Raw genomic sequence first — 13,729 nt, forward strand, 5'->3', positions numbered from 1 at the left:
CACAGTGTACACTGGGCAACGTAAGGGGTTTAGTTAATAGTATTTCATACCACACAGTGTACACTGGGCAACGTAAGGGGTTCAGTTAATAGTATTTCATACCACACAGTGTACACTGGGCAACGTAGGGGGTTCAGTTAATAGTATTTCATACTACACAGTGTACACTGGGCAACGTAAGGGGTTCAGTTAATAGTATTTCATACCACACAGTATACACTGGGCAACGTAAGGGGTTCAGTTAGTAGTATTTCATACCACACAGTATACACTGGGCAACGTAGGGGGTTCAGTTAATAGTATTTCATACTACACAGTGTACACTGGGCAACGTAAGGGGTTCAGTTAATAGTATTTCATACCACCCAGTGTACACTGGGCAACGTAAGGGGTTCAGTTAATAGTATTTCATACCACCCAGTGTACACTGGGCAACGTAAGGGGTTCAGTTAGTAGTATTTCATACCACCCAGTGTACACTGGGCAACGTAAGGGGTTCAGTTAATAGTATTTCATACCACACAGTGTACACTAGGCAACGTAAGGGGTTCAGTTAATAGTATTTCATACCACCCAGTGTACACTGGGCAACGTAAGGGGGTTAGTTAATAGTATTTCATACCACCCAGTGTACACTGGGCAACGTAAGGGGTTCAGTTAATAGTATTTCATACCACACAGTGTACACTGGGCAACGTAAGGGGTTCAGTTAATAGTATTTCATACCACACAGTGTACACTGGGCAACGTAAGGAGTTCAGTTAATAGTATTTCATACCACCCAGTGTACACTGGGCAACGTAAGGAGTTCAGTTAATAGTATTTCATACCACACAGTGTACACTGGGCAACGTAAGAGGTTCAGTTAATAGTATTTCATACCACACAGTGTACACTGGGCAACGTAAGGAGTTCAGTTAATAGTATTTCATACCACCCAGTGTACACTGGGCAACGTAAGGGAGTTCATTATTAATGAAGCCAGAGAAACACTTGTTAAAACCATATCAATATTTATCATTGATGAAATGTGTTCCTAGGTATCTGGTCTACGGACACCCCCTGAGACACCCCTCTACCGCCACTCCCCCTGACCTCCACAACACCCCCAGCTCTATCGTCCTCCCCACTGATAACCCTGGTGTCCAGACTACCTACCCCACCACCCCCGGTAACCCCTCACAACCCCAAACTACACACCCTGACGACACCCATCCTTCTAGCTCTGAACACACAGACCTCCCCACCTCAACCCCCCGAAACACAGACTCCCCCGATCCCCAGAACTCGGACCTCCCCGACACCCAGAACTCGGACCTCCCCGACACCCAGAACTCGGACCTCCCCGACACCCAGAACTCGGACCTCCCCGACACCCAGAACCCACCCACTGACAACGCTGCAGTAAGTGACCCCGCCTCCACAGAGTGCCAGCCAGGCCTGCCCACTGACCCGGAAGTGATGTCATCGTTGGCGGAGGAAGGGCAGGAGGGGATCAATCTGACAGATGTCGGACACGACCCTGACATGAAAGGTACATTTCCTGAGAAATATGTGAATTAATGCTAACCTCCCCTGTTATTGGTACTATAATGTGAATTAATGCTAACCTCCCCTGTTATTGGTACGAGAATATGTGAATTAATGCTAACCTCCCCTGTTATTGGTACGAGAATATGTGAATTAATGCTAACCTCCCCTGTTATTGGTACTAGAATATGTGAATGAATGCTAACCTACCCTGTTATTGGTACTAGAATATGTGAATTAATGCTAACCTCCCCTGTTATTGGTACTAGAATATGTGAATTAATGCTAACCTCCCCTGTTATTGGTACGAGAATATGTGAATTAATGCTAACCTCCCCTGTTATTGGTACTAGAATATGTGAATTAATGCTAACCTCCCCTGTTATTGGTACGAGAATGTGAATTAATGCTAACCTCCCCTGTTATTGGTACTAGAATATGTGAATTAATGCTAACCTCCCCTGTTATTGGTACTAGAATATGTGAGTTAATGCTAACCTCCCCTGTTATTGGTACGAGAATATGTGAATTAATGCTAACCTCCCCTGTTATTGGTACTAGAATATGTGAATTAATGCTAACCTCCCCTGTTATTGGTACTAGAATATGTGAGTTAATGCTAACCTCCCCTGTTATTGGTACGAGAATGTGTGAATTAATGCTAACCTCCCCTGTTATTGGTACTAGAATATGTGAATTAATGCTAACCTCCCCTGTTATTGGTACGAGAATATGTGAATTAATGCTAACCTCCCCTGTTATTGGTACGAGAATGTGTGAATTAATGCTAACCTCCCCTGTTATTGGTACGAGAATGTGTGAATTAATGCTAACCTCCCCTGTTATTGGTACGAGAATGTGTGAATTAATGCTAACCTCCCCTGTTATTGGTACGAGAATATGTGAATTAATGCTAACCTCCCCTGTTATTGGTACGAGAATATGTGAATTAATGCTAACCTCCCCTGTTATTGGTACGAGAATATGTGAATTAATGCTAACCTCCCCTGTTATTGGTACTAGAATATGTGAATTAATGCTAACCTACCCTGTTATTGGTACTAGAATATGTGAATTAATGCTAACCTCCCCTGTTATTGGTACTAGAATATGTGAGTTAATGCTAACCTCCCCTGTTATTGGTACGAGAATATGTGAATTAATGCTAACCTCCCCTGTTATTGGTACTAGAATATGTGAATTAATGCTAACCTCCCCTGTTATTGGTACTAGAATATGTGAATTAATGCTAACCTCCCCTGTTATTGGTACGAGAATATGTGAATTAATGCTAACCTCCCCTGTTATTGGTACGAGAATGTGTGAATTAATGCTAACCTCCCCTGTTATTGGTACGAGAATGTGTGAATTAATGCTAACCTCCCCTGTTATTGGTACGAGAATATGTGAATTAATGCTAACCTCCCCTGTTGTTGGTACTAGAATATGTGATTCACGGCAGCATCCCGCATTCACGTAGAAGTGTTCAGAAACATGTTCTGTTCTTGTTTACAGTAAAAGTGATTCCAAAATGACACGATATGTTCATTACCATTCATCCAAAACACAACCAAAACAAACTGCAAAGACATCCAACAAGTCGAGTCACAAGCCTGATATAATCATTGCCCACCATCACGGTCACCTAATAATCCCCAGTTTACAATTGGCTCATTCATCCCCCTCCTCTCCCCTGTAACTATTCCCCAGGTCGTTGCTGCAAATGAGAACGTGTTCTCAGTCAACTTACCTGGTAAAATAACGGATAAATAAAAAAAAAAAAAAAAAAACTAGGAATATGGGACCAAAGAGTAAATATTTTAACAAAATGTAATACAGTAAGGTAATGTGTCCTTAATACCCACGGCCCTTTAAATGGGGGGACTAGATACACTGCGTTAGGTTCTGAACAGTAAAACGGGTATGGATGAAAATACCCTCAAATAAAAGGAGATGTTCTGTCGCCTCGTATAAAACATTTGATCTCAAATCCAAAGTTGAAGCTTCTCTGTGTGGTGTACTGTTGGGGTTTGGATGAAATGGCACTTATATGTGCTTACTTTCGCTCTCCCCCCCCTCTCCTCCCTCTCTCGCTCTCTCCCCCCCTCTCCTCCCTCTCTTGCTCTCTCCTCCCTCTCCCCCCCTCTCTCGCTCTCTCCTCATTCCCCCCCTCTCTCGCTCTCTCCTCATTCCCCCCCTCTCTCGCTCTCTCCTCATTCCCCCCCTCTCGCTCTCTCCTCCCTCTCCCCCTCTCTCTCGCTCTCTCCTTCCTCTCCCCCCTTTCTCCTCCCTCTCCCCCCTCCCTCCCTCTCTCTCTCCTCCCTCTCCCCCCACTCTCCCCTCTCTCGCTCTCTCCTCCCTCTTCCCCCCTCCCCCCTCTCTCCCCCCCTCCCTCTCTCTAGTCTATGTAGATGAGTTGTCTTGGAGGAGGTATATCCCCCCTGCTCCGGTCCACAGAGATTTTGGTCCAGGCTGGGCCCTGACCTCTGATGTTGTGCTCTGTCTGCCTCTCTCCATCTACATTCAGATTATACAGACATCCTTCAAGGTACACACACTCTCTCACACACACACACACACACACACCGGCTGCACAGTACACACACACACCGGCTGCACAGTACACACACACACACTCTCTCTCACACACACACCGGCTGCACAGTACACACACACACACACATACTCTCTCACACACACACCGGCTGCACAGTACACACACACACACTCTCTCACACACACACCGGCTGCACAGTACACACACACACACACATTCTCTCACACACACCGGCTGCACAGTGCACACACACACACTCTCTCACACACACACCGGCTGCACAGTACACACACACATTTTTCAAACAGTAGTGAGAGACCTCTTATTTAATCTTTGTTTCTCTCTGTCTGTGTGTGTTTCTCTCTCTGTCTGTGTGTGCGTCTTTGTCTCTGTCTCTCTCTCTCTCTCTGTCTGTCTCTCTCTCTGTCTGTCTCTCTCTCTGTCTCTCTCTCTCTCTCTCTGTCTCTCTCTCTCTCTCTGTCTCTCTCTCTCTCTGTCTCTCTGTTAGGTGGATGGTTTGGAGGAGTATCTGAACGACCCAGTGAAGCAGCACTACCTCATCAGGTTCCTGCCTTCTAGGATGAAGACCCAACTACTGCACAAACGGTGACACACACACTTGTTAACCTGTCTAGGACACACGTTCCGCTAGCGGAACCCCTCGACAACATTCCGCTGAAAAGGCAGCGCGGGAAATTCAAAAATATATTTTTTAGAAATATGTAACTTTCACACATTAACAAGTCCAATACAGCAAATGAAAGAAACTTCTTGTTAATCTACCATCGTGTCCGATTTCAAAAAGGCTTTTCAGTGAAAGCACAACATGATTATGTTAGTTCAGAGCCAAGTCAAAAAAACACAGCCATTTTTCCAGCCAAAGAGAGGAGTCACAAAAAGCAGAAATATAGATAAAATTAATCACTAACCTTTGATGATCTTCATCAAATGACACTCATAGGACATCATGTTACACAATACATGTATGTTTTGTTCGATAATGTGCATATTTATATAAAAAAATCTCAGTTTACGTTGGCACGTTACGTGCAGTAATGTTTTGATTCCAAAACATCCGGTGTTTTTGCAGATAGCCACAGAAATCCCAGAAATCCTCATAATAAACATTGATAAAAGATACAAGTGTTATTCACAGAATTAAAGATAGACTTCTCCTTAATGCAACCGCTGTGTCAGATTTCAAAAAAACTTTACGGAAAAAGCATAATCTGAGTACGGTGCTCAGAGCCCAATCCAGCCAAAGAAATATCCGCCATGTTGGAGTCAACAGAAGTTAGAAATAACATGATAAATATTCACTTACCTTTGATGATCTTCATCAGAAGGCACTCCCAGGATTCCTAGTTCGACAATAAATGACTGATTTGTTCCATAAAGTTCCATAAAGTCCATCATTTATGTCCAAATAGCCACTAGTTGTTAGCGTGTTCAACCCAGTAAACCATCTTCATGAGCACTACGTCCAGACAAAAACTCGAAAAGTTCCGTTAGAGGTCGTAGAAACATATCAAACGTATGGAATCAATCTGTAGGATGTTTTTAACATAAATCATCAATAATGTTCCAACCGGAGAATTCCATTGTCTTTAGAAAAGCACTGGAAGGAAAGCTGTCGGGATCGCGCGTCACGAGCCTGAGACACTCTGCCAGACCCATGTCTCATTCAGCTCCCATTCCCCCTTCCCTTATAGCAGAAGCCTGAAATAAGTTTCTAAAGACCGTTGACATCTAGTGGAAGCCTTAGGAAGTGCAACTTAACCCCATAGACACTGTGTATTCGGTAGGCCAAGCTTTGAAAAACTACAAACCTCAGATTTCCCACTTCCTGGTTGGATTTTTTCTCAGGTTTTTGCCTGCCATATGAGTTCTGTTATACTCACAGACATCATTCAAACAGTTGTAGAAACTTCAGAGTGTTTTTTTATTCAGTACTACTAATAATATGCATATATTAGCATCTGGGACAGAGTAGGAGGCAGTTTACTCTGGGCACGCATTTCATGCAAAAGTGAAAATGCTGCCCCCTATCCCAAACAGGTTAAATACCCACAAAAGGTGACACACACACACTTGTTAAATACCCACAAAGGGTGTGACGTGTCTGATTTGTTCATTTATTTCTGTCGCCCAATTACAAACTGTCACGTAAAGACCCTCTTTGCATCGTCCAATCAGAAGAAGCCGTAACGGGAAGTGTTGATGACATATTTCCTGTTTCTATCTATCATCCAGGAAGTACATCTTTAGTTTCCATGACAGCATGCAGCGTCTGATTTACATGGGTCTGCTGCAGTTTGGCCCGGTGGAGAAGTTCCAAGACAAAGACCAGGTATATCTTCTAGCACAAATACATCAATTACACATGTCAAGTCCACTATATGCTGTACTTTGAGCGGTTGTGGACCGGTTCCAGGCGGACCTTTTGGTGTACAAAGCGCTGTGTGAACGCCGTAGGGTCCTGTGCTTTTATAATGTCAGAAAGCCTCGTCTGTCTCGTCTCTGCTTCCACACTCAGCAGAGCTTGAAGTGTCAGGTTTTTAGAACCCAGATTTGCATAGGAAGTGACATCACGTTTTCTGGCCTATCCAGATAAAGAATAGATTTCCTCTGTACAAGTTAACCCAGCCAAGGGTGTGACGGCAGATGGAAGGTGACCCGTCTAGCGAGTCCCAACCGGTTTCATTATGTTGTGATATTCTCAGCCAGATTTGGAGCTCACAACATGAACAACATACTAAATTATTTCCTGGAGTTTTAGAAGACTACGTTCTCTTAGAGAGACAAATCACTTTGTGCTTAAAGCTGAAGTTATAACGAGTCATTTCAAATCAAACTTTATTTGTCACGTGCGCGAATACAACAGGTTGATTAGATGTTCAGGAGTCTTATGTCTTGGGGGTAGAAGCTGTTTAGAAGCGTCTTGGACCTAGACTTGGTGCTCCGGTACCGCTTGCCGTGCGGTAGCAGAGAGAACAGTCTAGGACCAGGGTGGCTGGAGTCTTTGACAATTTTTAGGGCCTTCCTCTGACACCGCCTGGTATAGAGGTCCTGGATGGCAGGAAGCTTGGCCCCGGTGATGTACTGGGCCGTACCCACTACCCTCTAGTGCCTTGCGTTCGGAGGCCGCAGGAACTTGAAGCTCTCAACCTGCTCCACTACAGCCCGGTCGATGAGAATGGGGGTGTGCTCGGTCCTCCTTTTCCTGTAGTCCACAGTCGTCTAATTTGTCTTGACCATGTTGATGGAGAGGTTGTTGTCGTCCTTGCACCACACGGTCTGGTCTCTGACCTTCTCCCTATAGGCTGTCTCATCATTGTCGGTGATCAGGCCTACCACTGTTGTCATCGGCAAGCTTAATGATGGTGTTGGAGTCGTGCCTGGCCATGCAGTCGTGGGTGAACAGGCAGTACAGGAGGGCGGATGTGTTGTTACCTACCCTTACCACCTGGGGGCGGCCCGTCAGGATGTCCAGGATCCAGTTGCAGAGGGAGGTGTTTAATCCCAGGGTCCTTAGCGATGAGCTTTGAGGGCACTATGGTGTTCAATGCTGAGCTGTAGTCAATGAACAGCATTCTCACATAGGTGTTCCTTTTGTCCAGGTAGGAAAATTCGCCAAGCTGACCCTCAACAAGGGGGCCCCTCAGGTGTGCGTGCTCAGTCCCCTCTTGTACTCCCTGTTCACCCACGACTATGCCCCCTGCACATTGACTTGGTACTGGTACTATAAAGCCTCGTTATTTTTTTTGTTACTATTTCTTTTTTTATTTAGCAAGTATGTCTTCCTTTTTAACTCAGCGTTGTTGGTTAGGGGCTCGTAAGGCCTTTGACTCTTTAACTCAGCGTTGTTGGTTAGGGGCTCGTAAGGCGTTTGACTCTTTTTTTAACTCAGCGTTGTTGGTTAGGGGCTCGTAAGGCCTTTGACTCTTTTTTAACTCATCGCTGTTGGTTAGGGGCTCGTAAGGCGTTTGACTCTTTAACTCAGCGTTGTTGGTTAGGGGCTCGTAAGGCCTTTGACTCTTCAACTCAGCGTTGTTGGTTTTGGGCTCGTAAGGCGTTTGACTCTTCAACTCAGCGTTGTTGGTTAGGGGCTCGTAAGGCGTTTGACTCTTTAACTCAGCGTTGTTGGTTAGGGGCTCGTAAGGCCTTTGACTCTTTAACTCAGCGTTGTTGGTTAGGGGCTCGTAAGGCCTTTGACTCTTTAACTCAGCGTTGTTGGTTAGGGGCTCGTAAGGCCTTTGACTCTTTAACTCAGCGTTGTTGGTTAGGGGCTCGTAAGGCCTTTGACTCTTTAACGCAGCGTTGTTGGTTAGGGGCTCGTAAGGCCTTTGACTCTTTAACTCAGCGTTGTTGGTTAGGGGTTCGTAAGGCGTTTCACTCTTTAACTCAGCGTTGTTGGTTAGGGGCTCGTAAGGCGTTTGACTCTTTAACTCAGCGTTGTTGGTTAGGGGCTCGTAAGGCGTTAGACTCTTCAACTCAGCGTTGTTGGTTAGGGGCTCGTAAGGCCTTTGACTCTTCAACTCAGCGTTGTTGGTTAGGGGCTCGTAAGGCCTTTGACTCTTTAACTCAGCGTTGTTGGTTAGGGGCTCGTAAGGCCTTTGACTGTTAAGTCTACACCTGTTGTATTCGGCTCATGTGACCAATAAAAATGTGTATTTCATTTGAATAGGCTCTTTGAAAGGGTTTCCATAAAACAATGATTTGGGCGTATTGATGCACCATCCAAAGAGTAATGAATTACTTCACCAAAGTAAAACTCAAAGGGAATGATGACATCTTTCTATGTTTGCTTCTTTTTTTTTTTTTCACCCATCAGTCTGTAACACAACAACATGTGGAGAAAGTCAAGGGGTGTGAATGACTTTGTGAAGAACTGTACGTTGTTCATGTATTCTTTGTTTTAACTATTGGATTTTGACAAGGTGTTGGGCTAATTAGCTATCTCTATTTACAATGTGCTTCTGTCTCTGTCTCTCCCCTCTCTCTCTCCTCTCTCTCTCCCCTCCCTCTCCCCTCTCTCCCCTCTCTCCTCTCTCCCCTCTATCTCCCCTCTCTCCTCTATCTTTCTGTCTCTCTCCCCTCTCTCTCTCCTCACTCTCTCTCCTCTCTCTCCCCTCTATCTTCTCTCCCCTCTCTCCTCTCTCTCCCCTCTCTCCTCTATCTCCTCTCTCTTTCTGTCTCTCTCTCCTCTCTCTCCTCTCTCTCTCTCTAGGTGTACCTGTATGTGAAACGTAACTGTATGATAGTAGACACTACTATGTGTGAGCCCCACTATAACCTGGTGTTGGAGACGAGGGTGTTTGAGAGACGCAGATACACACTGAACACCCTGACAGACGTAGACAACTACTGGTTTGACCTGATGTGTGTCTGCCTCAACACACCACTAGGTAGGCCACACACACGCACACTAAAACACGCAGACACGCAAAAACGATCACTATCGACGATCTGCCTGCATGCACAGGCTACTCACGCCGTCTTGCCCTCCCTCTCTCCTTCTCTCTCTCTCTCCCTCGCTCGCTCTCCGTCTCTCTACATTTCTGTCTCTCTCTCCGTCTCTCAACATTTCTCTCTCTTGCTCTCTCATCTGTCTCTGTCGCTCTTTCGGTCTCTCTCCAATTCTGTCTCTTGCTCTCTCATCTGTCTCTGTCTCTCTCTCCGTCTCTCTCCATTTCTGTCTCTTGCTCTCTCTCTCTTTCTCTCCCAGGTGTGATCAGGAAGGAGCGGCCGAAGAGAAGCTCTGCCTCCAAATCCCAGGAGGAGCCAGTCAGGGTTCCCGTGGATACAGACCGCCACAAGTTCCGTCACCTGGATCACATGCTCAAGTAAGGGGGAGAGAGACGTGTGTGTGTGTGACCTGTGTGTGTGTGTGTGTAACCTGTGTGTGTGTGTGTGTAACCTGTGTGTGTGTGTGTGTGTAACCTGTGTGTGTGTGTGTGTGTAACCTGTGTGTGTGTGTGTGTGTGTGTAACCTGTGTGTGTGTGTGTGTAACCTGTGTGTGTGTGTGTGTAACCTGTGTGTGTGTGTGTGTGTGTGTAACCTGTGTGTGTGTGTAACCTGTGTGTGTGTGTAACCTGTGTGTGTGTGTGTGTGTGTAACCTGTGTGTGTGTGTGTGTAACCTGTGTGTGTGTGTGTGTGTAACCTGTGTGTGTGTGTGTGTAACCTGTGTGTGTGTGTGTGTGTGTGTGTGTGTGTGTGTGTAACGTGTGTGTAACCTGTGTGTGTGTGTAACCTGTGTGTGTGTGTGTGTGTGTAGGGGCAGCAGGGAGGTGTGTTATACAGCAGTAATACCAGGAGACAGTAAAGGTGCAGGAGGTCTGGACTCTGACTTCTTCGGACACCTCAAACGCAACTGGATATGGACCTGTCATCTGATGAGAACCAAGAAGGTAAAACACACATTAAAACGCAACTGATATGGACCTGTCATCTGATGAGAACCAAGAGGGTAAAACACACACACGCACTAAAACACCCGTATATATATATATATATTTCTATACACACACACACACACACACACACACACACGCACTAAAACACAATCACGCTAAAACACACACTAAAACACCCGTATACACACAAATAAACCGTTATTGTTATGTTGTCTATAGAAATATAAATTCTCAACTTTCAGCGCTCTAGAATTGTAAGCCTTTCAGCGCTCTAGAATTGTAAGCCTTTCAGAGCTCTAGAATTGTACGCCTTTCAGCGCTCTAGAATTGTACGCCTTTCAGCGCTCTAGAATTGTAAGCCTTTCAGCGCTCTAGAATTGGAAGCCTTTCAGTGCTCTAGAATTGTACGCCTTTCAGAGCTCTAGAATTGTACGCCTTTCAGAGCTCTAGAATTGTACGCCTTTCAGCGTTCTAGAATTGTACGCCTTTCAGCGTTCTAGAATTGTACGCCTTTCAGCGCTCTAGAATTGTACGCCTTTCAGCGTTCTAGAATTGTACGCCTTTCAGCGTTCTAGAATTGTACGCCTTTCAGCGCTCTAGAATTGTAAGCATTTCAGCGTTCTAGAATTGTACGCCTTTCAGCGTTCTAGAATTGTACGCCTTTCAGCGCTCTAGAATTGTACGCCTTTCAGCGCTCTAGAATTGTACGCCTTTCAGCGCTCTAGAATTGTAAGCCTTTCAGCGCTCTAGAATTGTAAGCCTTTCAGAGCTCAAGATTTGGAAGCCTTTCAGCGCTCTAGAATTGGAAGCCTTTCAGCGCTCTAGAATTGTACGCCTTTCAGCGCTCTAGAATTGTACGCCTTTCAGCGCTCTAGAATTGTACGCCTTTCAGCGCTCTAGAATTGTACGCCTTTCAGCGCTCTAGAATTGTACGCCTTTCAGCGCTCTAGAATTGTAAGCCTTTCAGCGCTCTAGAATTGTAAGCCTTTCAGCGCTCTAGAATTGTAAGCCTTTCAGAGCTCTAGAATTGTAAGCCTTTCAGCGCTCTAGAATTGGAAGCCTTTCAGCGCTCTAGAATTGGAAGCCTTTCAGCGCTCTAGAATTGGAAGCCTTTCAGCGCTCTAGAATTGGAAGCCTTTCAGCGCTCTAGAATTGGAAGCCTTTCAGCGCTCTAGAATTGGAAGCCTTTCAGCGCTCTAGAATTGGAAGCCTTTCAGCGCTCTAGAATTGTAAGCCTTTCAGCGCTCTAGAATTGTAAGCCTTTCAGAGCTCAAGATTTGGAAGCCTTTCAGCGCTCTAGAATTGGAAGCCTTTCAGCGCTCTAGAATTGGAAGCCTTTCAGCGCTCTAGAATTGGAAGCCTTTCAGCGCTCTAGAATTGTACGCCTTTCAGCGCTCTAGAATTGTACGCCTTTCAGCGCTCTAGAATTGTACGCCTTTCAGCGCTCTAGAATTGTAAGCCTTTCAGCGCTCTAGAATTGTAAGCCTTTCAGAGCTCAAGATTTGGAAGCCTTTCAGCGCTCTAGAATTGGAAGCCTTTCAGCGCTCTAGAATTGGAAGCCTTTCAGCGCTCTAGAATTGGAAGCCTTTCAGCGCTCTAGAATTGGAAGCCTTTCAGCGCTCTAGAATTGGAAGCCTTTCAGCGCTCTAGAATTGGAAGCCTTTCAGCGCTCTAGAATTGGAAGCCTTTCAGCGTTCTAGAATTGTACGCCTTTCAGCGTTCTAGAATTGTACGCCTTTCAGCGTTCTAGAATTGTACGCCTTTCAGCGTTCTAGAATTGTACGCCTTTCAGCGTTCTAGAATTGTACGCCTTTCAGCGCTCTAGAATTGTAAGCATTTCAGCGCTCTAGAATTGTACGCCTTTCAGAGCTCTGGAATTGGAAGCCTTTCAGCGCTCTGGAATTGGTAGCCTTTCAGCGCTCTGGAATTGGAAGCCTTTCAGCGCTCTAGAATTGTAAGCCTTTCAGCGCTCTAGAATTGTAAGCCTTTCAGAGCTCTGGAATTGTACGCCTTTCAGAGCTCTGGAATTGTACGCCTTTCAGCGCTCTAGAATTGTACGCCTTTCAGCGCTCTAGAATTGTACGCCTTTCAGCGCTCTAGAATTGGAAGCCTTTCAGCGCTCTAGAATTGTACGCCTTTCAGCGCTCTAGAATTGTACGCCTTTCAGCGCTCTAGAATTGGAAGCCTTTCAGCGCTCTAGAATTGTACGCCTTTCAGCGCTCTAGAATTGTACGCCTTTCAGCGCTCTAGAATTGTACGCCTTTCAGCGTTCTAGAATTGTACGCCTTTCAGCGCTCTAGAATTGTAAGCCTTTCAGCGTTCTAGAATTGTACGCCTTTCAGCGCTCTAGAATTGTACGCCTTTCAGCGCTCTAGAATTGTACGCCTTTCAGCGTTCTAGAATTGTACGCCTTTCAGCGTTCTAGAATTGTAAGAGGTATATTGTGTGTTCTAGAGCAACAACCAGTACGAGTCCAGTAACACAGTGAGGCTGAATAGTCTACTGACCAAACATCTGGCCATGGATATAGGTGAGTTACACACTCCTGTCTGTGTTTACATCTATACACACTCACCGGTCAGTTTATTAGGTACACCGCCCCATTCACGTGAATGGATTGCTCCTATAGACCTTCATTCACGTGAATGGATTGCTCCTATAGACCTTCATTCACGTGAATGGATCGCTCCTATAGACCTTCAGTCACGTGAATGGATCGCTCCTGTAGGTCTTCATTCACGTGGATGGATCGCTCCTATAGACCTTCAGTCACGTGGATGGATCGCTCCTATCGCCCTTCATTCACGTGAATGGATCGCTCCTATCGCCCTTCAGTCACGTGAATGGATCGCTCCTATAGACCTTCATTCACGTGAATGGATCGCTCCTATAGACCTTCAGTCACGTGAATGGATCGCTCCTATAGACCTTCAGTCACGTGAATGGATCGCTCCTATAGACCTTCAGTCACGTGAATGGATCGCTCCTATAGACCTTCAGTCACGTGAATGGATCGCTCCTATAGACCTTCATTCACGTGGATGGATCGCTCCTATAGACCTTCAGTCACGTGGATGGATCGCTCCTATAGACCTTCAGTCACGTGAATGGATCGCTCCTATAGACCTTCATTCACGTGGATGGATCGCTCCTATAGACCTTCAGTCACGTGGATGGATCGCTCCTATAGACCTTCAGTCACGTGAATGGATCGCTCCTATAGA

At 45.6% G+C, this 13,729-nt stretch overlaps 1 protein-coding gene across 1 annotated transcript in view; it reads left to right on the plus strand.

Annotated features, from left to right (window-relative positions):
* Positions 1 to 13,365, plus strand: part of LOC120023219 (general transcription factor 3C polypeptide 1-like) — a 50,501-nt gene extending 37,136 nt beyond the window's left edge. The window contains exons 16-24 of the mRNA XM_038967264.1: positions 1,041 to 1,534; positions 3,933 to 4,078; positions 4,596 to 4,693; positions 6,341 to 6,437; positions 9,318 to 9,495; positions 9,816 to 9,933; positions 10,367 to 10,499; positions 12,960 to 13,082; positions 13,267 to 13,365. Of these exons, the coding sequence (XP_038823192.1) occupies positions 1,041 to 1,534; positions 3,933 to 4,078; positions 4,596 to 4,693; positions 6,341 to 6,437; positions 9,318 to 9,495; positions 9,816 to 9,933; positions 10,367 to 10,499; positions 12,960 to 13,082; positions 13,267 to 13,365 (1,486 nt within the window). The remainder of the gene's footprint in view (positions 1 to 1,040; positions 1,535 to 3,932; positions 4,079 to 4,595; positions 4,694 to 6,340; positions 6,438 to 9,317; positions 9,496 to 9,815; positions 9,934 to 10,366; positions 10,500 to 12,959; positions 13,083 to 13,266) is intronic.
* The last annotated feature ends 364 nt before the right edge of the window (positions 13,366 to 13,729 follow it).

The sequence above is a fragment of the Salvelinus namaycush genome, chromosome 2 (genome assembly GCF_016432855.1).
Source record: "Salvelinus namaycush isolate Seneca chromosome 2, SaNama_1.0, whole genome shotgun sequence".
NCBI lineage: Eukaryota > Metazoa > Chordata > Actinopteri > Salmoniformes > Salmonidae > Salvelinus > Salvelinus namaycush.